The 22,455-nt window shown below is 51.0% G+C and overlaps 1 protein-coding gene across 1 annotated transcript; it reads left to right on the top strand.

Moving 5' to 3' along the window:
• Window positions 1–430: 430 nt before the first annotated feature.
• Window positions 431–21,932, top strand: C6H19orf38 (chromosome 6 C19orf38 homolog). The gene is made up of 7 exons (XM_037992460.2): window positions 431–670; window positions 2,681–2,989; window positions 9,008–9,100; window positions 11,203–11,230; window positions 12,671–12,714; window positions 15,323–15,360; window positions 21,377–21,932. The coding sequence occupies exons 1-7, from the start codon at window positions 436–438 to the stop codon at window positions 21,524–21,526; spliced, it is 897 nt and encodes a 298-aa protein (XP_037848388.1). The 5' UTR covers window positions 431–435; the 3' UTR covers window positions 21,527–21,932.
• The last annotated feature ends 523 nt before the right edge of the window (window positions 21,933–22,455 follow it).

Genomic DNA, 22,455 nt, shown 5'->3' with positions numbered 1-22,455 from the left:
CTGTCTCATTCCCAGGAGTTCTCTTAGAAGGAGAGACAAAAGGCTGGGCATGGTGTCTTACTCCTGAAATCCCAGTAGTTTCGGAGGCTGAGGCAGGTGGATCACGAGGTCAAGAGATCGAGACCATCCTGGCCAACATGGTGAAACCCTGTGTCTACTAAAAATACAAAAATTAGCTGGGCGTGGTGGCTCCTGCCTGTAGTCCCAGCTACTCAGGAGGCTGAGGCAGGAGAATAGCTCGAACCTGGGAGGCAGAGTCTGCGTTGAGCCGAGATTGCTCCACTGCACTCCAGCCTGGGCAACAGAGCAAGACTCTGTCTCAAAAATAAAAATAAAAAAAAGAGGAAAAAATGGTGAAAACCACCTAACCATCTCATCCATTTTTTCCCCTCTAATCTGCAGATCAGCGGCCAGAGAGGTGCCCGGGTCTGATGTATGTTTGGGGAAGGGGTGGGGAGAGGAGAGAGTCCCTTTCAGTGCTCAAGCCTGTGTGTGCAACTTCCTGCCAGTGAGGAAACTCTCAGCTTGAGAATCAGCCCTGGTTCTCCTTTCCCCGATCTGGCCTCACAGGAGGAGCTGGCAGGGAGCCTTGGGCCCCTCTGGCCTCTGCCGGATTTCCCAGCCAAACGCGGGGGAGAGATGCCCTGGACCATCTTGCTTCTTGCAGTTGGTGAGTCTGAAGCCCCCCTTTCAGATCCCCCACGCCTTTCCCCCCATCCCCTGTCCACCTGGCCGCTCTGGGGGCAGAAACCAGTGCAGGGGCTGCCGTTCTGAGGGCATCGAGGAGGCTGAGCCCTGGGCAGATGGGTTTGCCCGTGAGCCTTGGAAATTCTCCAGCAGTGTTGCTTTTTTCTTGTTAGGCTCCTCATCACCCCCAAGTTTACGAATATCAGAAATATCACCCCTCTGGAGTCAACTGTGCCCACACCCCATGACTCAGCCCCGCTTGGTCTCCGAAGGCTCCTTGAGTGCTGGGGCAGGAGGAGGGTCTACCTAGGGGGATATCAGTGTGGCAGGGGTGGGTGGGGGTTGAAGGCCGGATGAGGGAGGGTTTGTGTAGACCTCAACCTGGCCAGACACTCTGTTCAGAAGCCTGTGGGCAGTCAGGAGAGAGATGGGTCCCTAGGAAACTTCATCCTGCAGGAAGCTGTGCTCCAAAATCCATATTCCTCACCCCAGCCTGGAAAAGAAGATAAAAGTCCTCTGCCCTTCCTTCTCCTGCCCTCCCCATCACTCATCCCCTCCCGCTCCTGCCACCCCCCTCACTCACCTCCTCCTTCCTGCCATGATAGCCTCCTTGTTGCTCGTTTTTTAATTTTAATTTTTATTTTTAGATAGAGACAGGATCTCACTGTGTTCCCCAGGCTAGTCACAAATTCCTGGGCTCAAGCAATCCTCCCACCTTGGCCTCCCAAAGTGCTGGGATTACAGTCATGAGCCACTGCATCTGGCGTTTGCTCCTCCTTAAACACCCCCATGCCCCTTCCATCCCCTGGACCTTTGCCTATGCTGTTCCCTCTGCTGCAATGCCCTTCCCCAGCTCTCCAAATGGGTCCTTCCTCACCACTCGGGACTCAGCTCATGGGAGGCCAAGGTGGGAGGATCGCTTGAGGTGAGGATCTGGGCAACATAGTGAGATCCCATCTCTATACAAAATAAGCAAAATTAGCTAGCCAGGTTCACCAGCCTGGCCAACATGGTGAAACCCCGTCTCTACTAAAATTATAAAAATTAGCTGGGCGTGGTGGCACGTAGTCCCAGGTACTCAGGAGGCTGAGGCCACTGTACTCCAGCCTGGGCAACAAAGCAAGATTTTGTCTCTAAATAAATAGTAAATAAATTAAATAAAAATAAAGTAATAAGGGTATAGTTGTGTTGCTGTGTAATAACCAATGCTATTACTGAAAATTGATGGCCAGGCATGGTAGCTCACGCCTGTAATCCCAGCACTTTGGGAGGCCAAGGTGGGTGGATCTCATGAGGTCTGGAGTTCGAGACCAGCCTGGCCAATATTGTGAAACCCCATCTCTACTAAAAATATAAAAATTGGCCAGACGTAGTGCCACATGCCTGCAATCATAGCTACTTGGGAGGCTGGAGGATCACTTGAATCCGGGAGGTGGAGGCTGCAGTGAGCCAAGATCATACTAGTGCATTCCATCCTGCTGGCAGCGTAAGACTCCGACTCAAAGAAAAATGAAAAACGCGGCGGCTCACACCTGTAATCCCAGTACTTTGGGAGGCTGAGGCGGGCGGATCACGAGATCAGGAGATCGAGACCATCCTGGCTAACACGGTGAAACCCCGTCTCTACTAAAAATACAAAAAACTAGCCGGGCGACGTGGCGGGCGCCTGTAGTCCCAGCTACTCAGGAGGCTGAGGCAGGAGAATGGCGTAAACCCGGGAGGCGGAGCTTGCAGTGAGCCGAGATCGCACCACTGCACTCCAGCCTGGGCGACTGAGTGAGACTCTGTCTCAAAAAAAAAAATGAAAAATGAAAATTAATTCAACTACAGGGAGCTGTCACCATGTGCCAGGCAGTGTGGGGTAGGGTCACTAGCCTCCCAACTCACAGAAAACACAAGGCTGAGTGTGGGTGATCTACTTGCCGGAGACCACAAAGCCAGGTCAGCCTCCACTCTCACCACGCACCCACTCACCTTACCGTCTGCATCGCAGGCTCCTTGGCGATCCCACGACCGTCCATCCGGCTGGTGCCCCCGCACCCAAGCAACCAAGAGGACCCCATCCACATTGCATGCGTGGCCCCTGGGAACTTCCCGGGGGCGAATTTCACACTGTATCGAGGGGGGCAGGTGGTCCAGATCCTGCAGGCCCACGGAGACCAGCACGGGGTGACATTTAACCTGAATGGCAGCAGCAGCGAGGCTCCAGGGGAACCCTTCCACTGCCAGTATGGAGTGTTAGGCGAGCTCAGCCAGCCCCAGCTGTCAGACCTCAGCGAACCCGTGAACATCTCCTTTCCAGGTAAGGCCATTCTATGGGATCTCACTGCCAGGGGCTTCATTTTCCCACACAGACCTCTCTTATGTACTGTTGGCTCAGAGACCTTCCCAGAAAAAGCCAGGCTTACACCCTGCCAGGACTTACTCGCCTTTCCTTTTTCCATCTTCTCAGCCAGCCCAAAAGGGGATTTGTTGGTTCACTGAGCTGAAGTCAGCTCACAGGGTCAACTTCAGGTATGGCTAGATCCAGGTGCTGAAAGCCGTCAGGAACCATTTGCCCCATCTCCGCTCCACATTGTTCTCTGTCTTATTGTCAGGTAGCCCATCTCCCTCATGGTACCAAAATTGTTGCTGTGATTCTTCCCATTTTGCAGATAAGGAAACTGAGGCACAGGAGGTACAGCTTGTAGACATGTAACATGTAGCTAGTCTGGGATGCCATTGCCTTCCAAAAACCATGAATTACACCTCCGTGACCTACATTATTTCCACTCTTGGCCACATACTTTTTTTTTCCCCCCAAGACGGAGTTTTGCTCTTGTTGCCCAGGCTAGAGTGCAATGGCGTGATCTTGGCTCACTGCAGCCTCCGCCTCCTGGTTCAAGCAAGACTCCTGCCTCAGCCTCCTGAGTAGCTGGGATTACAGGTGTGTGCCACCATGCCCAGCTAATTTTTGTATTTTTAGGAAAGACGGGGTTTCACCATGTTGGCCAGGCCAGTCTCGAACTCCTGACCTCATGATCTTCCCGCCTCGGCCTCCCAAAGTACTGGAATTACAGGCATGAGCCACTGCACCTGGCTTTTTTTTTTTTTTTTTTTTTTAATGAGACAAGGTTGTCCAGACTAGAGGGCAATGGCACAATCATAGCTCACTTCATCCTCAAATTCCTGTCCTCAAGTGATCCTCCCACCTCAGCCTCCTAAGTAGCTGGGACTACAGGTATGCATCACCATGCCCAGCTAATTTAAAAAAGTTATTTTAGAGATGAGGGTCTCAAAATGTTGACCAGGGCCGGACATGTCTTGGGCGTGGGTTTCCAAACATCCCACTGCTGTCACCCTGTCTCATTCCCAGGAGTTCTCTTAGAAGGAGAGACAAAAGGCTGGGCATGGTTTCACACCTGAAATCCCAGCGCTTTGGGAGGCTGAGGCAGGTGGATCACGAGGTCAAGAGATTGAGACCATCCTGGCCAACATGGTGAAACCCTGTCTCTACTAAAAATACAAAAATTAACTGGGCATGGTGGCTCCTGCCTGTAGTCCCAGTTACTCAGGAGGCTGAGGCAGGAGAATCGCTTGAACCCGGGAGGTGGAGTCTGCAGTGAGCCGAGATTGCTCCACTGCACTCCAGCCTGGGAAACAGAGCAAGACTATGTCTCAAAAAATAAAAATAAAAAAGAGGAAAACATGGTGAAAACCACCTAACCATCTCATCCATCTTTTTCCCCTCTAATCTGGACATGGTGGCTCATGCTTGTAATCCCAATACTTTAGGACGTTGAGGTAGGTGGATCACCTGAGGTCAGAGCTTAAGACCAGCCTGACCAACGTGGTGAAACCCTATCTCTACTGAAAATACAGAAATTAGCTGGGCATGGTGGTGTGCGTGTATAATCCCAGCGGCTTGGGATGCTGAGGCAGGATGATCATTTGAACCTGGAAGGCACAGGTTACAGTGAGCCAAGACAGTGCCATTGCACTCCAGCATGGGCGACAGAGCAAGATTCTGTCTCAAAAAAAAAAAAAAAAAAAAAAAAAGATGTTGACCAGGCTAGTCTTGAACTCTTAACCTCAAGTGATCCTCCCACCTCAGCCTCCAGAGTAGCTGGGATTACAGATGTGAGTCACTATGCCCAGCATGAGCCACATAAGGCTTCTGAACACTTACTATGCACCAGGAACTGTCCTTGGTCTTGCCCTCCTGCAGCTGACATTCCAGGCAGATGAGGACAGATGACAAACATGAAATCCAACATATATTCAACCTGCCAGCAGGGCACCAAATAAAATCCACCTGGGTGAGGATGTCATTATTTGAAGTAGAGTAGGGCGACTGGCCCAATGTTCTAATGGTCAGCCCTCTGGACTCTGAAGTAGAGTATTGCAATCAGGGAAGCCCTCTCTGAGGAGGTGGCATTTGAGCAAAGAACTGAATGATGAGGAGGAGCCAACCACGTGGATATCTGGGGCACGTGTTGCAGGCAGAGGATACAGGCTGTGCAAAGGCCACGAGGCTGAAGCTTCCCTGGTGTGTCTGAGGAGCCCAGGATGGCTGAAGGATGGTGAACAGGAAGAAAATAGGGAGAGGTGGGGCAGGGAGTTCACCAGGAGGAACGTTGGGGGCCTGATAGACCACAGCAAGGATTTTAGCTTTTCACCCGAGTGAGACGGGAACCCCAGCAGGGCTGATGTCCTTTTCTGATCTCTGAGTGAGGAGGCTGGGCATGGGTTATGGGTCAAGAAGCAGGAGGGAGGAGCCCTCGATAGCCTTCTGTGTTACCATCAGTCAGAACTTTCCTGGCTGGGTGCAGTGACCCACGCCTGTAAGCCCAGGACTTTGAGAGGCTGAGGCGGGAGGATTCTTTTAGCCAAGGAGTTCAAGATCAGCCTGGGCAACATAGTGAGACCCTGTCTCTACAAAAAAAAAAAAAAAAATTTATTTTTTTTTAAGATAGGGGTCTTGCATTGTTGACCAGGCTAGAGTGCAGTGGCGCAATCACAGCTCACTGCAGCCTCCACTTCCTGGGCTCAATCAATCCTCCCTTCTCAGTCTCCCTAGTAGCTGGGACTACAGCCTTGCACCACCATGCTTGGCTAATATTTCTATTTTTTGTAAAGACAGGGGGACTCACTATGTTGCCCAGGTTAGTCTCAAACTCCTGGGCTCAAGTGATCCTGCCACCCAGCCTCCTAAAATACTGGAATTACGTGAGCCACCGCACACCTGGCTCCGGCCAATTTTTTTATTTTTATTTTTTTGGAGACTCTGTCGCCCAGGCTGGAGTGCAGTGGTGTGATCCTGGCTCACTGCAGCCTCTACCTCCGAGGTTCAAGCAATTCTGCCTCAGGCTCCCTAGTAGCTGGGATTACAGGCATATACCACCATGCCCAGCTAATTTTTGTATTTTAGTAGAGATGGGGTTTCACCATGTTGGCCAGGCTGGTCTCAAAACTCCTGACCTCAGGTGATCCACCCTCCTTGGCCTCACAAAGTGCTGGAATTAAACAGGCGTGAGCCACCATGCCCGGCTAATTTTTTGTTTTTTGTTTTTTGTTTTTTGTTTTTTGTTTTAGTAAGAAGGGGTTTCACAGTGTTAGCCAGGATGATCTTGATCTCCTGATCTGGTGATCCACCTACCTCGGCCTCCCAAGGTGCTGAGATTACAGGTGTGAGCTACCGTGTCCGGCTAATTTTTTTTTTTTTTTTAATTAGCAGGGCCTGATGGCACGTGCTGGTAGGCTGAGGCAGGTGATCACTTAAGCCGGGGAGGTAGAGGATATTGTGAGCCATGATCGCACCACTGCACTCCAGTCTGGGTGACAGACGGAGACCCTGTCTATAAAAACATTTTTTTTTTTTTTTTAATGTCTGACACAGAGTGTTACTCTGTTGCCCAGGCTGAAGTGCAGTGGCCCGATCTCAGCTCACTGCAACCTCTGCCTCCAAGGCTCAAGCGATTCTCCTGCCTCAGCCTCCCGAGTAGCTGGGACTTCAGGCGCCAACCACCCTGCTAATTTTTGTATTTTTTAGTAGAGATGGGGTTTCACCATGTTGGCCAGGGTGGTCTTGAACTCCTGACCTCAAGTGATCTGCCCATGTCGGCCTCCCAAAGTGCTGGGATTACAGGCATGAGCCCCACTACACCTGGCCCAAAAAACTTTTAAAAAGAATTTTTTCACTGCAAAAAAGAATCTTGTTGCCAGCGGAGGCCAAGACGCAGCTATGACAGAGCAGTTCTCTGTCCTTCCCGGCCTTGGGCTCCTCGATCAAAGGCCTCCTTCTCTCACCTTGGCCTTGTGGTCTTGGAGTAGGGAGCTGACAACACCCCTTCTGCCCCAGGTGTATCAATGAACAAGGCTGACATTGTGAGAACACCAAGCGTCTGTCTTCTTCCCCCTCCTGGCTTAGCTCCTCACCTCCCTTGGGGTCGGGGCATCTCCTCTTTCTCCAGGAAGGGGAAGCCAAGTCCTGTGCTGAGAAGGTGACTCTGGAACTGCCACTCCCATGCCTGTGTGACTAGCTTCTGGGTGGATCTCAGGGTCTGCCGTTGGGCTGGGGGTGGATGTCATCTGGCCACTGGCACCCAGACTGCAACTAATAAAAACCTGACTCACACTGGCTCTACCAACAAGAGGGGATTTGTTGGTTCACTGAGCTGAAGTCAGTTAACATGGCTGACTTCAGATGTGGCTGGATCCAGGTGCTGAAAAATGACACAAAGCATTTGCCTTCTCAGCTCCTCTTCTGTCTTATTCTCAGGTTGTTTCTCCCCCTCACGGTGGCAAGATTGTGCCCTGAAGCTTCAGATATATGTTCTCTCTTTTTTTTTTTGAGACAGATTCTGGCTCTGTCACTCGGACTGGAAGGCAGTGGTGCAATCTCAACTCACTGCAGCCTCCGCCTTTTAGGTTAAACACAGGCACTTGCCACCACACCCGGCTAATTTTTGTATTTTTAGTAGAGATGGGGTTTCACTGTGTTGGCCAGGTTGATCTCGAACTCCTGACCTCAGGTGATCCACCCTCCTCAGCCTCCCAAAGTGCTGGGATTACAGGCATGAGCCACCATGCCCAGCCATCTCTTTTTTTGTTTGTTTCTTCAGACAGGGCGGGGTCTCTCTATGTCACCCAGGCTGAAGTGCAGTGGCACGATCTCAGCTCACTGCAACCTCCACCTCCTGGGTTCAACCTATTCTTGTGCCTCAGCCTCCCAAGTACCTGGAATTACAGGCGTGCACCACACCTGGCTAATTATTTGTGGGGTTTTGTTGTTTTTGTTTTGTTTGTTTTCGAGACCGAGTCTTGCTCTGTCACCCAGGCTGGAGTTCAGTGGCACGATCTCAGCTCACTGCAACCTCTGCCTCCTGAATTCAAGCAATTCTCCTGCCTCAGCCTCCTGAGTAAGTGGGACTACAGGCACATGCCAGCACGCCTGGCTAATTTTTTTGTATTTTTATTAGAGACGGGGATTCAGTGTTAGCCAGAATGGTCTCAGTCTCCTGACTTTGTGATCCGCCTGCCTTGGCCTCCCAAAGTGCAGGGATTACAGGCGTGAGCCACTGCGCCTGGCCAATTATTTATGTTTTTTTTTTGTTGTTGTTGTTGTTTTGAGACGGAGTGTCGCTCACTCGCCCAGGCTGGAGTGCAGTGGCCAGATCTCAGCTCACTGCAAGCTCCGCCTCCTGGGTTCACGCCATTCTCCTGCCTCAGCCTCCCGAGTAGCTGGGACTACAGGCGCCTGCCACCTCGCCCGGCTAATTTTTTGTATTTTTTAGTAGAGACGAGGTTTCACCATGTTAGCCAGGATGGTCTCGATACCCTGACCTCATGATCCGCCCGTCTTGGCCTCCCAAAGTGCTGGGATTACAGGCTTGAGCCACCGCGCCCGGCCTTTATGTTTTTAATATAGACGGAATTTCCCTGTGGCTAGACTGGTCTTGAGCTCCTGGCCTCAAGTAATCCACCTGCCTTAGGCTCCCACAATGTTGGGATTACATGCATGAATCACCGCTCCTGGCTTAAGAGATCTATCCTATGGGATGCTAGGCAGAGGAGTAAAACTCTTTTCCCAGTGGTACCTCCAAAGTCCCAGACTTAGCTCTCATTGGCTCCACTTGGGTTACGTGCTCATCCTGAACCAATCATAATAGCCAGGAGTGAGGGATATGCTAATTGGCCAGACACAAAGTTTGCTAAGTCTCTTGGGTCCATCTACATTCATGTTCTTTGGTTGGGGGTTATGGGGTAAGGGCTGGCTACTTAAAGGTTACCTGGAGAGATGGTACTGACCTGCCCACTCTCTTTTCTGATTTTCCTCCAGTGCCCACTTGGATCTTGGTGCTCTCCCTGAGCCTGGCTGGTGCCATCTTCCTCCTCGCTGGGCTGGTGGCTATTGCCCTGGTGGTCAGAAGAGGTAACAGCATGCAAAGAAAGCCTGACGCACAAGTTGCCAGTTGACAACTTCTGGAACGTGAAAATGTGCTTACACTCACAACTCATACCATTTTGTTTTCAGGTTCAATAATTTGTTCATCACACCCCTTTTAAAAATATTTATTTATTTATTTATTATTTTTCTTCTCAGGCAGAGTCTCGCTCTGTTGCCCAGGCTGGAGTGCAGTGGTGCGATCTCGGCTCACTGCAACCTCCGCCTTCGAGGTTCAAGCGATTCTCCTGCCTCAGCCTCTCAAGTACCTGGGATTACAGGTGTGCACTACCATGCTTGGCCAATGTTTGTATTTTTAGTAGAGATGGGGTTTCGCCATGTTGCCCAAGCTGGTCTTGAACTCCTGACCTCAGGTGATCTGCCCGCCTCGGCCTCCCAAAGTGTTGGGATTACAGGCGTGAGCCACAGTCCCTGGCCTAAAAATTTTGTATTTGGAGACTTGCTCTGTCACCCAGGCTGGAGTGCAATGGCAGGATCATAGCTCGCTGCATCCTTGACCTCCTGGGCTCAAGCAGTTCTCCTGCCTCAGCCTCCAAAGTAGCTGGGACCACAGGTGCGTACCACCACATGCAGCTAATTATTTATTTTTTTTAAGACAGGGTCTTGCTATGTTGCCCAGGCTGGGTAATGCCTGGGTTCAAGCAATCCTCCCACCTCAGCCTCCCAAAAGTTCTGGGACCACAGGCACACACTACCACACCCAGCTAATTTTTTAAAAATATTTTTTGTTGACTGGGTGTGGTGGTTCACACCTGTAATCCCAGCACTTTGGGAGGCCAAGGCGGGCAGATCACCTGAGGTTGGGAGTTCAGTACCAGCCTGACCAACATGGAGAAACCCTATCTCTACTAAAAATACAAAATTAGTTGGGCGTGGTGGCGCATGCCTGTAATCCCAGCTACTCGGGAGGCTGAGGCAGGAGAATCACTTGAACCCAGGACGTGGCGGTTGCGGTGAGCTAAGATTGTGCCATTGCACTCCAGCTTGGGTAACGAGCAAAACTCCGTCTCAAAAAAAAAATTTTTTTTGTTGTTGAGATAGGGTCTTGCTATGTTGCCCAGGTTGGTCTTGAACTCCTGGGCTCGAGTGAACCTCCTGCTTCAGCCTCCCAAAATGCTAGGATTACAGGCATGTGCCAGCATGCCCAACCAAATTATGTGTGTGTGTGTGTGTGTGTATTTTGAGATGGAGTCTCACCCTGTGACCCAGGCTTGAGTGCAGTGAGGTGATCTCGACTCACTTGCTCTATTGCCAGGCTGGAGTGCAGTGGCACGATCTTGGCTCACTGCAACCTCCGCCTCCTAGGTTCAAGCGATTCTCAAGCATCAGCTTCCCGAGTAGCTGGGACTACAGGCGCGTGCCACCACACCCAGCTAACTTTTGTATTTTTAGTGGAGACAGGGTTTCACCATGTTGTCCAGGATGGCCCAGCACTTTGGGAGGCCAAGGTGGGCAGATCACAAGGTCAGGAGTTTGAGACCAGCCTGGGCAATATGGTGAAACCCCATCTCTACTGAAAACACAAAAATTAGCCGAGCGTGGTGATGTGTACCTGTAGTCCCAGCTACATGGGAGGCTGAGGCAGAAGAATTGCTTGAACCCAGGAGGTGGAGGTTGCAGTGAGTCGAGATCACACCACTGCACTCCAGCTTGGGCAACAGAACGAGACTCCATCTCGAAAAACAAAACAAAAAACAAAAATCTGAGGCCTTCCAGGCCAGGCGGGGTGGCTCATGCCTGTAATCCCAGCACTTTGGAAGGCCGAGGCGGGTGGATCACTCGAGGTCAGGAGTTCGAGACGAGTCTGGCCAAAATGACGAAACCTCTACTAAAATACAAAAATAGCTGGGCCTGGTGGTGCGCACTTGTAGTCCCAGCTACTCGGGAGGCTGAGGCAGGAGAATCGCTTAAATCCAGGAGGCAGAGGTTGCAGTGAGCCAAGACTGAGCCACTGCACTCCAGCCTGGGTGACAAAGTGAGACTCTGTCTTAAGAAAAAAAAAAAAAAAGAAATTGCTGGATATAGTTAGGACCAAAATCTAACACATGCTCATTTCTTTTTTGTTCCAGTTAAACTCAAAAATTTACAGAAGAAAAGGTGAGATCATCCCTGGAGACCCACAGAGGGGTGGTTTGGGGATAGATGGACACTTCCCTGGCGGGGTGGGCACTCCACGCCCCCCCCCACAAACAGCGCCTCCTGGTGGGCATGCTGCATAATGGGAACAGGTGCCATTTATTAAGTGCCTCCTGTGTGCTGGAGGACTGTGCTAGGACTCTCTGAAGCTGGAGCTCCTTATCCTTATGGCAGCCCTGGAAACAGGCTCTATGAATAGCCCTGTTTTACAGAAGAGAGGACTGAGGCTCAGCGCTGAGTCACAGAGTGAGCAGTTTGCCCAGGGAGAGGCCCTTCCCCATACCCCTTTACCCCCAGCTGCTAGAAAATGGTCACAATCACTCTAGATACCCACAAGCAGTTTCTAAAGAATGCCCCTGGGTGACCGGGTGCCATGACTCACGCCTGTAATCCCAGCACTTTGGGAGGCCGAGACGGGCAGATCACGAGGTCAGGAGATCGAGACCATCCTGGCTAATACAGTGAAACTCCGTCTCTACTAAAAATACAAAAATTAGCCGGGCGTGGTGGCGGGCACCTGTAGTCCCAGCTACACGGGAGGCTGAGGCAGGAGAATGGCGTGAACCCAGGAGGTGGAGCTTGCAGTGGGTGGAGATCGCACTACTGCACTCCAGCCTGGGTGACAGAGCGAGACTCCGTCTCAAAAAAAAAAAAAAAAAAAAAAAAAATGCCCCTGGGGTTGTGCGATGCCCAATTGCACCATAGGCGATGGCCCAGGTTCCTGGGCGCCAGGATGTCCTAACTGGCCCTGGCCTTAGTTTCTCTCCTCTGAGAGTGGGGAGACATCCTGCTGCCTGGTGGTAAAGACCTGCTCTGGAGATTGAATCCCAGCTTCACCTGGCTGTGGACCTTCTACCCAGAAGAATATATATATGTATTTTTTTTTTAGACGGAGTCTCACTCTGTCACCCAGACTGGAGTGCAGTGGCGTAATCTCAGCTCACTGCAACCTCCACCTCCCAGGTTCAAGAGATACTCCTGCCTCAGACTCTGGAGTAGCTGGGACTACAGGCATGCACCACCACACCTGGCTAATTTTTGTATTTTTTAGTAGAGATAGGGTTTCACCATGTTGTCCAGGCTGGTCTTGAACTCCTGACCTCAAGTGATCCCCCTGCCTCGGCCTCCCAAAGTGCTGGGATTACAGGTGTGAGCCCCCGCACCTGGCCCAAGAGAATTTCCATGTTTTTTTTCTTTCCCCGGCCGAGGGGCTGTCCTACAGTGTGACAGCTCCAGAAATCAGGATGTTACTGCTTTTCTGTGAGGAAGACCCATCGGTCAGTGGGTGGGGAGCAAAGGCTATGTTTTGGTTGTGGTTTGGGGCTAGAGCTTTCCCAATCAAGCCTCCTGACTCAAGGGGCAACCCTGGTCCCTGTCACTTTCTCCTGAATTCCTTTGCAGAGATCGAGAATCCTGCTGGGCCCAGATTAACTTCGACAGCACAGGTCTGTGCCTCCACACTCCTGACTCCGGTGGGGAAAGGATTACACCTCCAAATGCCATCAGACCTCATCACACGCCAATCAAATTTCTGTGACTGCTTGTTCCCTTTAGGGTCAAAACACACCCTCACCACCTCTTCCCCTGGGTTCTCACCTTCTCTCCTTTAACTTAACCTAAAGGTCACCTCTTCTGGGAAGCCTTCCCTGACTCCCTAGACAGGGTCTGTGCCTGCTACTTACAGAACCCCAGGACCAACCATTCTTCTTACCCCTTGGTAGAAATACAATTAGGTGGCCTGGTGTGGTGGCTCACGCCTGTAATCCCAACACTTTGGGATGCTGAGGCAGGCGGATCACAAGGTCAGGAGATCGACACCATCCTGGCCAACGTGGTGAAACCCTGTCTCTACTAAAAATACGAAAATTAGCTGGGCATGGTGGCGCGTGCCTGTAATCCCAGCTGCTTGGGAGGCTAAGACAGGAGAATCGCTTGAACCCAGGAGGCAGAGGTTGCAGTGAGCCAAGATGGCACCACTGCACTCCAGCCTGGTGACAGAGCAAGACTCTGCCTCAAAAAAAGGAAGAAAGAAACAAAAATGAACCTCAAAAAAAGGAAGAAAGAAACAAAAATGAAACAGAATTAAGTGATCATTGGGTGCTTGCATATTTAATACTCATTTCCTCTGCTGGACAGCCAACTCCATGGGGAAAGGACCGTGTCTATCTCGGGGACTCCGGGGCCACACTTGCCTTCCAGAACATGTCATTCTGCCAGCTTCCCCAAGGGGGTGAGAGGCAGCCAGTCTGTCACATAGGATGTTCTCTTGAAGGCACCCTAAGCAGAGAAATGTATTCTCTGTATTTCATTCCTGGTCTGACACACACATTTATTGAGCACTTCCTGTGTGCTGAGGTCTGGGAGGGTCCTTTTATAACCAAGACAGATGTACGCTCTGTGCACAAGCCCATTCTCCAATGGGGAACAGCCCATGGTAGCACCAGACTGTGTCTGGGACAAGGCAGGTGGTCCCCTAAGGAAGTGATGCTTTGCTTTTTTTTTTTTGAGGCGGAGTTTCACTCTTGTTGCCCAGGCTGGAGTGCAATGGCACAATCTCGGCTCACCACAACCTCCGCCTCCCAGGATCAAGCAGTTCTCCTGCCTCAGCCTCCCTAGTAGCTGGGATTATAGGCATGCGCCACCACGCCCAGCTAATTTTTGTATTTTTAGTAGAGACGGGGTTTCTCCATGTTGGTCAGGCTGGTCTCGAACTCCCGACCTCAGGTGATCTACCCGCCTCGGCCTCCCAAAGTGCTGGGATTACAGGCGTGAGCCACTGCGCCCGGCCTTCTTTTTTCTGAGACAGAGTCTAGCTGTGTTGCCCAGGTTGGAGTGCAGTGGCCTGATCTCAGCTCACTGTAACCTCTGCCTCCCGGGTTCAAGCGATTTTCCTGCCCCAGCCTCTCGAGTAGCTGGGATTACAGGCGTGAGTCACCATGCCCAGCTAATTTTTGTATTTTTAGTAGAGGTAGAGTGTCACCATGTTGGCCTGGCAGGTCTCGAACTCATGACCTCAGGTATCTACCCACCTCAGCTTCCCAAAGTGCTGAGATTACAGGCAGTTACAGGCATGAGCCATCGCGCCCGGGCCTGTTTTTTGTTGTTGTTTTTGTCACAGAGTCTTGCTCTGTTACCCAGACAGGAGCACAGTGGCTCAATCATAGCTCACTGCAGCCTTGACCTCCTAGGCTGAAGTGATCTTCCCCTCTCAGCCTCCTGAGTAGCTGGGACCACAGGTACACACCACCACATTCAGCTACTTTTTAAATTTTTTTTTCTAGAGACAAAGAATTGTGTTGCCTAGGCTGGTCTTGAACTCCTGGGCTCAAGTGATCCTCCCTCCTTGGCCTTCCAAAGCATTGGGATTACAGCCGTGAGCCACCTCACCTGGCTAGAAGTGATGTTTAAGCAGAGACCTACAAGAATGGGTGATGGAGGCCAGGTGCGGTGACTCCCACCTCTAATCCCGGCACTTTGGGAGGCCGAGGCAGGCAGATCTCTTGGTGCCAGGAGTTCGAGACCAGCCTGGCCAACATGGTGAATCCCAATCTCTACTAAAAATATAAAAATTAGCTGGGTGTTGTGGTGCATGCCTGTAATCCCAGCTATTTAGGACGCTGAGGCAGGACAATCATTTGAACCCAGGAGGTAGAAATTGCAGTGAGCCGAGATTGCGCCATTGCACTCCAGCCTGGGCAACAGAGTGAGACTCCTTCTCAAAAACGAGAAAAAAAAAACAAAAAAATGGGTGATGGAGCAATTGGAGGAGAGCCTGGGGAGGAGGAGGAGCTGGCAGGTGCTCCTTCTGGAAGGCCTGAGATAAGATTCCCATTTTCTCCAGGGCAGTGAGATCCCCCCTAGGAAGGCTGTGTGTAGAAGGACTAGGTTCCGTTTGTAGCTGTGAACAGTTCACCATGCAGAATGGGTTGAAAGGGCGCCACAGAGGATGCTGGGAGATGGACCCTAATTGCTTCCCCGTGGGCGGGGATGGCAGGGAGCAGGGAAGTTACAACTGGTCCCCAATCCTGGGTTTTCTTTCTCTTTCTGTTTCAGACATGTCCTTCGATAACTCCCTGTTTACCGTCTCCGCGGTGAGTGGTTCTTTTTCTTGGAACCAGTTTTCTGCTGACCTTCCTACCTGGAGAATGGGGTGGGCTCAAGGGGCACCACGAGGCTAAGTTGACCTGCTGTCTCTAAGCTGCGGGGGGCAAGGAAAAGCCCAGAATCACTAAACAGGGACTCGGTGAGCCACGCTTTGGCTCTGAAAAATCCCAGGGGGTGTGGGGATTGAAGGTGGTAACGTCAGGCTGTTGTGTGGCCACAGGCAGGCCTCTTGGGGGTATGTCCTGGGCTGGTCAGTGCTGCCTTTGGTCTCAGTCTTTACTGCCCCTCAGAATGGTGACAGAAGATTCCGGGTGACCTGGTGGCCTCTCTCAGGTTATTCATGGAGACTTGTGACAATCTGATGCATGCTGTGATCAGTTCCCTCTGGGTATAAAGAAAGTGAAGTTGCTGGGCATGGTGGGCTCACGCCTGTAATCCCAGCACTTTGGAAGGCCAAAGCGGGTGGGTCAGGAGTTTGAGACCAGCCTGACCAATATCGTGAAACCTCATCTCTGCTAAATACAAAAAATTAGCCGGGCGTGGTGGTGCATGCTTGTAATCTCAACTACTTGGGAGGCTGAGACAGGGGAATCACTTGGACCCAGGAGGTGGAGGTAGCAGTGAGCCAAGGTTGAGCCATTGCCCTCCAGCCTGGACTACAAGAGCAAAACTCCCTCTCAAACAAAGAAACAAATAAAAATAAAAAAGTAAATATGCCAAGATTACCCCAAAATGTAGCTGTGCAGAGAGTCCTACAGACCCAGGTTTAAATCTCAGCTCTGACACTGTGTGATGTTGGGGAACAATACCCCCCAAAAGCAGAGGGGAGGAATTTTTTTTTATTTTTTCGAGACGGAGTCTAGCTCTGTTGCCCAGGCTGGAGCGCAGTGGCGTGATCTTGGCTCACACAACTCCCGAATCCCGGGTTCAAGTGATTCTCATGCCTCAGCCTCCCAGGTAGCTGGGATCACAAGCACGGGCTACCACACCCAGCTGATTTTTGTATTTTTAGTAGCGACGGGGTTTCACCATGCTGGCCAGGCTGGTCTCAAACTCTTGACCTCAGGTGATCCACCCGCCTCGGCCTCTCAAAGTGCTGGGATTACAGGCGTGAGTCACCGTGCTGGCTGGCTGCGGAAGCTGCTTTAGACAGGAGATCAGTAAAGTCTGAGATGGGTGACAAGCAGGAGGTGGGGAAGATTGGGGATGATTGATCCAGGCTGACGACACATTTTTGGCACAGCCCAGGAAGCTGGGGTGGAGTGAGGAGTCGGAGGGGACCCCATGGGGAGCTTTGACTTGACTGCTATTGAGCTGGGAGCCTGGGAGGGTTCCCAGTATAGGAGGGAGGGGACCGGATTGGGGTGCATACAGGCGCCCTCTGGTGGCTTCTGCAGGGAGGACAGATTTGGGGAAAGCAGGGATCAGGGGAAGGCAGGAGCCTGGAGACGGAAGAGCAGGGCCAAGGGTGCACCAAGGGGTGGGTGGTTTGGCCCAAAATGTTGGCAGTGGAGTTCGAAGAAGTGATCAGATGCAGGTTAGGGGAGAGAAAGCACAGAGCTGGTTTTTGATGAGGGGGCCAAAGGAGAAGAGGGAGGCCAAGGAGGGCGAGACTTGGAGGATCAGGAGCGTAGAGTCGTCCACGGCCTGGGAGCAGATGGAGAGGGGAGTCTGCAGTTCCGGAGAGAGGTCAGTTCTAGAGATAGACTAGGAGTGCCCGGGATACAGATGGCAGGAAGGAAGGGGGCTTGGCATGGGCCCATGCAGCCCTCTGAGTTCTTTGCTTCCAGAATAAATCCTGAGGCCATAAGAAAAACCCGGCAGGCAGGGCTCGATTTAAATGTTTCCATGAGAATCCACACTGTGCAGAACACCAGACTGGTGATGCGCCCCCCCCCCACTTTTTGAGGTAGTTTTTATTTATTTATTTTTGTTTGTTTGTTTGTTTGTTGAGATGGAGTCTTGCTCTGTCACCCAGGCTGGAGGGCAGTGGCATGATCTCGGCTCACTGCAACCTCCGCCTCCTGGATTCAAGCGATTCTCCTGCCTCTGCTTCCTGAGTAGCTGGGATTACAGGTGCCTGCCACCACGCCTGGCTAATTTTTCTATTTTTAGTAGGGATGGCTTTTCACTATGTTGGCCAGGCTGGTCTCCAACTCCCGACCTCAGGTGATCCACCTGCCTTGGTCTCCCAAAGTGCTGGGATTACAGGCGTGAGTGACCGTGCCCAGCCTTTTATTTGTTGTTTACTTGTTTTTTGTTTTTTTCTTAAGGACGAGGCGTGGTAGCTCATGCCTGTAATCCCATCACTTTAAGAGGCTGAGGTGGGAAGATTGCTTGAGCCTGGGAGGTTGAGTCTGCCGTGAGCTATTATTGCATCACTGCACTCCAGCCTGGGTGACAGAGCAAGACTTTGTCTCAAACAAACAAAAAATGCCAGTATGAAAAACATTCACCTGTCAAAATATACAATAAAGTTTTCTTACTAAGTCACGCCTCTTCATCCATTGGTATTCCTTTCTGCAGACATGCAGGTAACCACTGTTAGCAGCCGCATGTGGTAAACACACGCAGAGGTGGATCTGTACCTTCATCTACCAACCCTGCCAATTTTTTTTTGAGACAGGGTCTTGCTCTGTCTCCTAGGCTGCAGTGCGCAGTGGCACCATCATAGCTCACTGCAGCCTTAATCACTTGGGCTCAAAAGATCCTCCAGCCTCAGCCTCCTGAGTAGCTGGGACCACAGGCATCCACCACCATGCCCGGCTAATTTATTTTTATTTATTTATTTATTTATTTTTCTTCTTTTTATTTATTTATTTTTCTTATTTTTATTTTATTTATTTATTTTGTTGTTGTTGTTGTTGAGATGGAGTCTCGCTCTGTTGCCCAGGCTGGAGTGCTGTGGCTGGATCTCAGCTCACTGCAAGCTCCGCCTCCCGGGTTTACGCCATTCTCCTGCCTCAGCCTCCCTAGTAGCTGGGACTACAGGCGTCCGCCACCTCACCCTACTAGTTTTTTGTATTTTTTTAGTAGAGACGGGGTTTCACTGTGTTCGCCAGGATGGTCTTGATCTCCTGACCTCATGATCCGCCCGTCTCGGCCTCTCAAAGTGCTGGGATTACAGGCTTGAGCCACCGCACCCGGCCTATTTTTATTTTTAAATTTTATTTTATTTATTAATTTTTTGAGATAGAGTTTTGTTCTTTTGTCCAGGCTGGAGTAAAGGGTGGCATGATCTCGGCTCACTGCAACCTCCACCTCCTGGGTTCAAGTGGTTCTCCTGCCTCAGCCTCCCAAGTAGCTGGGATTATAGGCACCTGCCACCATGCCTGGCTAATTTTTTTTTTTTTTTTTTTTTTTGAGACGGACTCTCGTTCTGTAGCCAGGCTGGAGTGTAGTGGCGTCATCTTGGCTCACTGCAACCTCAACTTCCTGGGTTCAAGCGATTCTCCTGCCTCAGCCTCCCGAGTGGCTGGGATTACAAGCGAGCACCAGCACGCCCCACTAATTTTTTTCTTTTGTATTTTTAGTAGAAATGGGGTTTCACCATGTTTGTCAGGCTAGTCTTGAATTCCTGACCTCAAATGATCCACCTGCATTGGCCTCCCAAAGTGCTGGGATGTCTTTTTTTTTTTAACATACAGTTTCACTTTGTTGCCCAGTGGTGTGCTCTTGGCTTGCTGCAACCTCTGCCTCCTGGGTTCAAGAGTGAAACTCCATCTCAAAAAAAAAAAAAAAAGTTCTTCCTTTTTTTTTTTTTTTTCTTTTTTTTGAGACACGGTTCTCACTCTGTTGCCCAGACTGGAGTGCAGTGGTATGATCTCGAATCACCGCAACCTCCGCCTCCCAAGCTCAAGCGATTCTCCTGCCTCAACCTCCCGAGTAGCTGGGATTACAGGTGCCTGCCACCACGCCCGGTTTATTTTTGTATTTTTAGTAGAGACAGGGTTTCACCGTGTTGGCCAGGCTGGTCTCCAACTCCTGACCTCAGGTGATCCTCCCGCCTCGACCTCCCAAAGTGCTGGGATTTGCCGGCCTGTTCTTCCTTTAAAAAGGAATCATATTCTATTGTATGGATGCACCAAGTTTTGTTGACGGACACTTGGGTTGTTTCCACCTTTTGGCTAGTGTGCAGAACCCTGCCATGACCATGAGTATGCAGATTTCTTTTGGAGTCTCTGCTTTGACTTCTGGTTTCCTTTTGAAGCCTTATACAGCTTTGTTGTTGGCTGAAATGATAAGGCAGCAGCTGACCTGTCTCTAGCTTTCCCCATTACCTTGCTGAAGGTATCTGATATACAACTTTGTAACACCCTTTCAGGTGGGATCCACTATTTTCTTTTTACAAACAAGGACACTGAGGCTGATAATGGGCCTAGGGTCACCCAGCTTGGGAGGAACAGGACTGTGGGTGGAACCCCCAGACTGATGTCAACTGAGTAGCTTCAGTTCTAGAAGTTCATCTCTCCTTAACTAGGATCAGAGTCAGAAACTTCCAAGGCAGAAGAGGTGGTAGACTTTTGAGGAATGTTTTGCCCAAAATGGGAAGGGAAGAGGAGATAATATTATTTATTTATTTTATTTTATTTTTATTATTTATTTATTTGTTTTTTTGGAGACGGAGTCTCGTTCTGTCACCCAGGCTGGAGTGTAATAGTGTGATCTCAGCTCACTGCAACCTCCGCCTCCCGGATTCAAGCCATTCTCCTGCCTCAGCCTTCTGAGTAGCTGGGACTACAGGTGCTTGCCACTACGCCCGGCTAATTTTTTGTATTTTTAGTAGAGACGGGGTTTCACTACGTTGGCCGGGCTGGTCTCGAACTCCTGACCTTGTGATCCGCCCACGTTGGCCTCCCAAAGTGCTGGGATTACAGGCATGAGCCACCACGCCTGGGCTTATTTATTTTTTATTATTATTATTATTATTATTTTTTTTTTTTTTGAGACAGAGTCTCGCTGTGTCAGCCAGGCTGTAGTGCAGAGGCGTGATCTCAGCTCACTGCAAGCTCTGCCTCCCGGGTTCACACCATTCTCCTGCCTTAGTCTCCCAAGTAGCTGGGACTACAAGTGTCTGCCACCACGCCTGGCTAATTTTTTGTATTTTTAGTAGAGGGGGGTTTTACCGTGTTAGCCAGGATGGTCTCGATCTCCTGACCTCGTGATCTGCCTGCCTCGGCCTCCCAAAGTGCTGGGATTACAGGCGTGAGCCACTGCGCCAGGCCAATATTATTTATTATTTATTTATTTATTTTTTGAGACAAAATCTCACTCTGTTCCCTAGGCTGAGTGGAGTGCCAGGATCTCGGCTCACTGCACCCTTTACCTCCCAGGTTCAAGCGATTCTCCTGCCTCAGCCTTGAGTAGCTGGGATTACAGGCCTGTACCACCACACCCGGCTAATTTTTGTATTTTTCTGAGAGAGTTTCACCGTGTTGGCCAGGCTGGTCTCGAACTCCTGACCTCAGGTGATCCACCTGCCTTGGTCTCCCAAAGTGCTAGGATTACAGGCGTGAGCCACCACGCCCAACAGAGGAGATAATGTTAACAGTTGTGTTCACTTAGCAAAGAGCTTATGATGTGCCATTTGCTTTATCTGTTTTACTTTTTTAAGCCTCATAGCAGCCCTTAGCTGGGCATAGTGGCACACGCCTGTAATCCCAGCTACTTGGGAGGCTTAGGCAAGAGAATCGCTAGGAAGTGGTGGGTACTAGCATTCTCCCCATTTTGCAGAAGGGGAAACTGAGGTATAGAGGGGTTAAGCCACACAACTGAGGTTACACTGTTATAAAGTGATGGAACTGGGGTTTGAATCCAGGCTCTCTGGTCCCCAATTTAGCAGAGAGGAAGGCAGGAGAAGGGAAGACCAGGACAGGTGGGTGTGGGTGGAGGCAGGATGAGAGGAGACCTGCTGGGCAGAGTCTCAGGCTCAGAATATGGAGAAACCCTAGATCCTGAAACCCCAAATCACCCACTTCTGTGTTTCTTCTTCCGTTGACAAAGAAAACTATGCCAGAAGAAGACCCGGCCACCTTGGATGATCACTCAGGCACCACTGCCACCCCCAGCAACTCCAGGACCCGGAAGAGACCCACTTCTACATCCTCCTCACCTGAGATCCCGGAATTCAGCACTTTCCGGGCCTGCCAGTGAGGCTGAGGTCTGGGGGCCCCCTCCTGTCTCCAGGCATTCGGGGACCTGAGGTCCTTCCAGCTACTTCTTGGGGGACTCTGTCGGCTGCTTTCTCAGGGAATTGCACAGAGGAAAGGAAGGGGATTTTCATCACAGAGGAGTGGGAAAGGGAACACAGGCATGGGCCTGGCACTGGACAGACAACAGGAAGTTCCCCTCTCGACCTTCAGCTCCTCAGGACCACCAGAGAAGATGTCAGGACCCCTTCTTGTCCCCCAGCTGGGCCATAAGAGGTCTCAGGTCTCTGCACACCCCTGGAATTCCTCCCTTCCCTGCTGGGTTTTTGAGCATAGGGTGCCCTTGGGTGTGTTGTGTGTCTGCCTGCTGGCTTGCTTAAGTTATTAATTATAACATGGGTCAAGGTGTTCCCAGGCCTCTATGGAGTGGAATCCTTCAAGCTGGGGACCTCTGGATCCCATGGTTGGATGGCTGGGGGGTGGGGCATGCCTGAATTCACCAAATTTGAAGCATCTCTCAGGGGCAGTCAGGGTGGTGTGTGCGGAAGCTCCTAGGGGTGTGGGGAGTGCAGCAGTGCCATGCTGGGGTCTCTGCAACAGTACTTGGATTAGAGGGTTTAAGAGGTGGAATGACAAGGGTGTAGGGGTGGAGGGACATGAAGGAGAATGAGGGCCCCTCGCAGTGGCTCACACCTATAATTCCAGCACTTTGGGAGGCCGAGGCGGGAGGATTGCTTGAGCCCAGGAGGTCGAGGCTGCAGTAAGCTGTGATGGCACCACTGCACTCCAGCCTGGGCAACACAATGAGACCCTGTCTCAAAAAACAAAAGGGGCCGTGCACAGTGGCTCATGCTTGTAGTCTCAGCACTTTGGGAGGCCGAGACGGGCAGATCACCTGAAGTCAGGAGTTGAAGACCAGCCTGACCAACATGG

This window comes from Chlorocebus sabaeus, chromosome 6, assembly GCF_047675955.1.
Source record: "Chlorocebus sabaeus isolate Y175 chromosome 6, mChlSab1.0.hap1, whole genome shotgun sequence".
In the NCBI taxonomy this organism is placed as follows: domain Eukaryota; kingdom Metazoa; phylum Chordata; class Mammalia; order Primates; family Cercopithecidae; genus Chlorocebus; species Chlorocebus sabaeus.
Note: the sequence above shows the minus strand (reverse complement) of the source record. Positions and strands in the feature narration are given on the sequence as shown.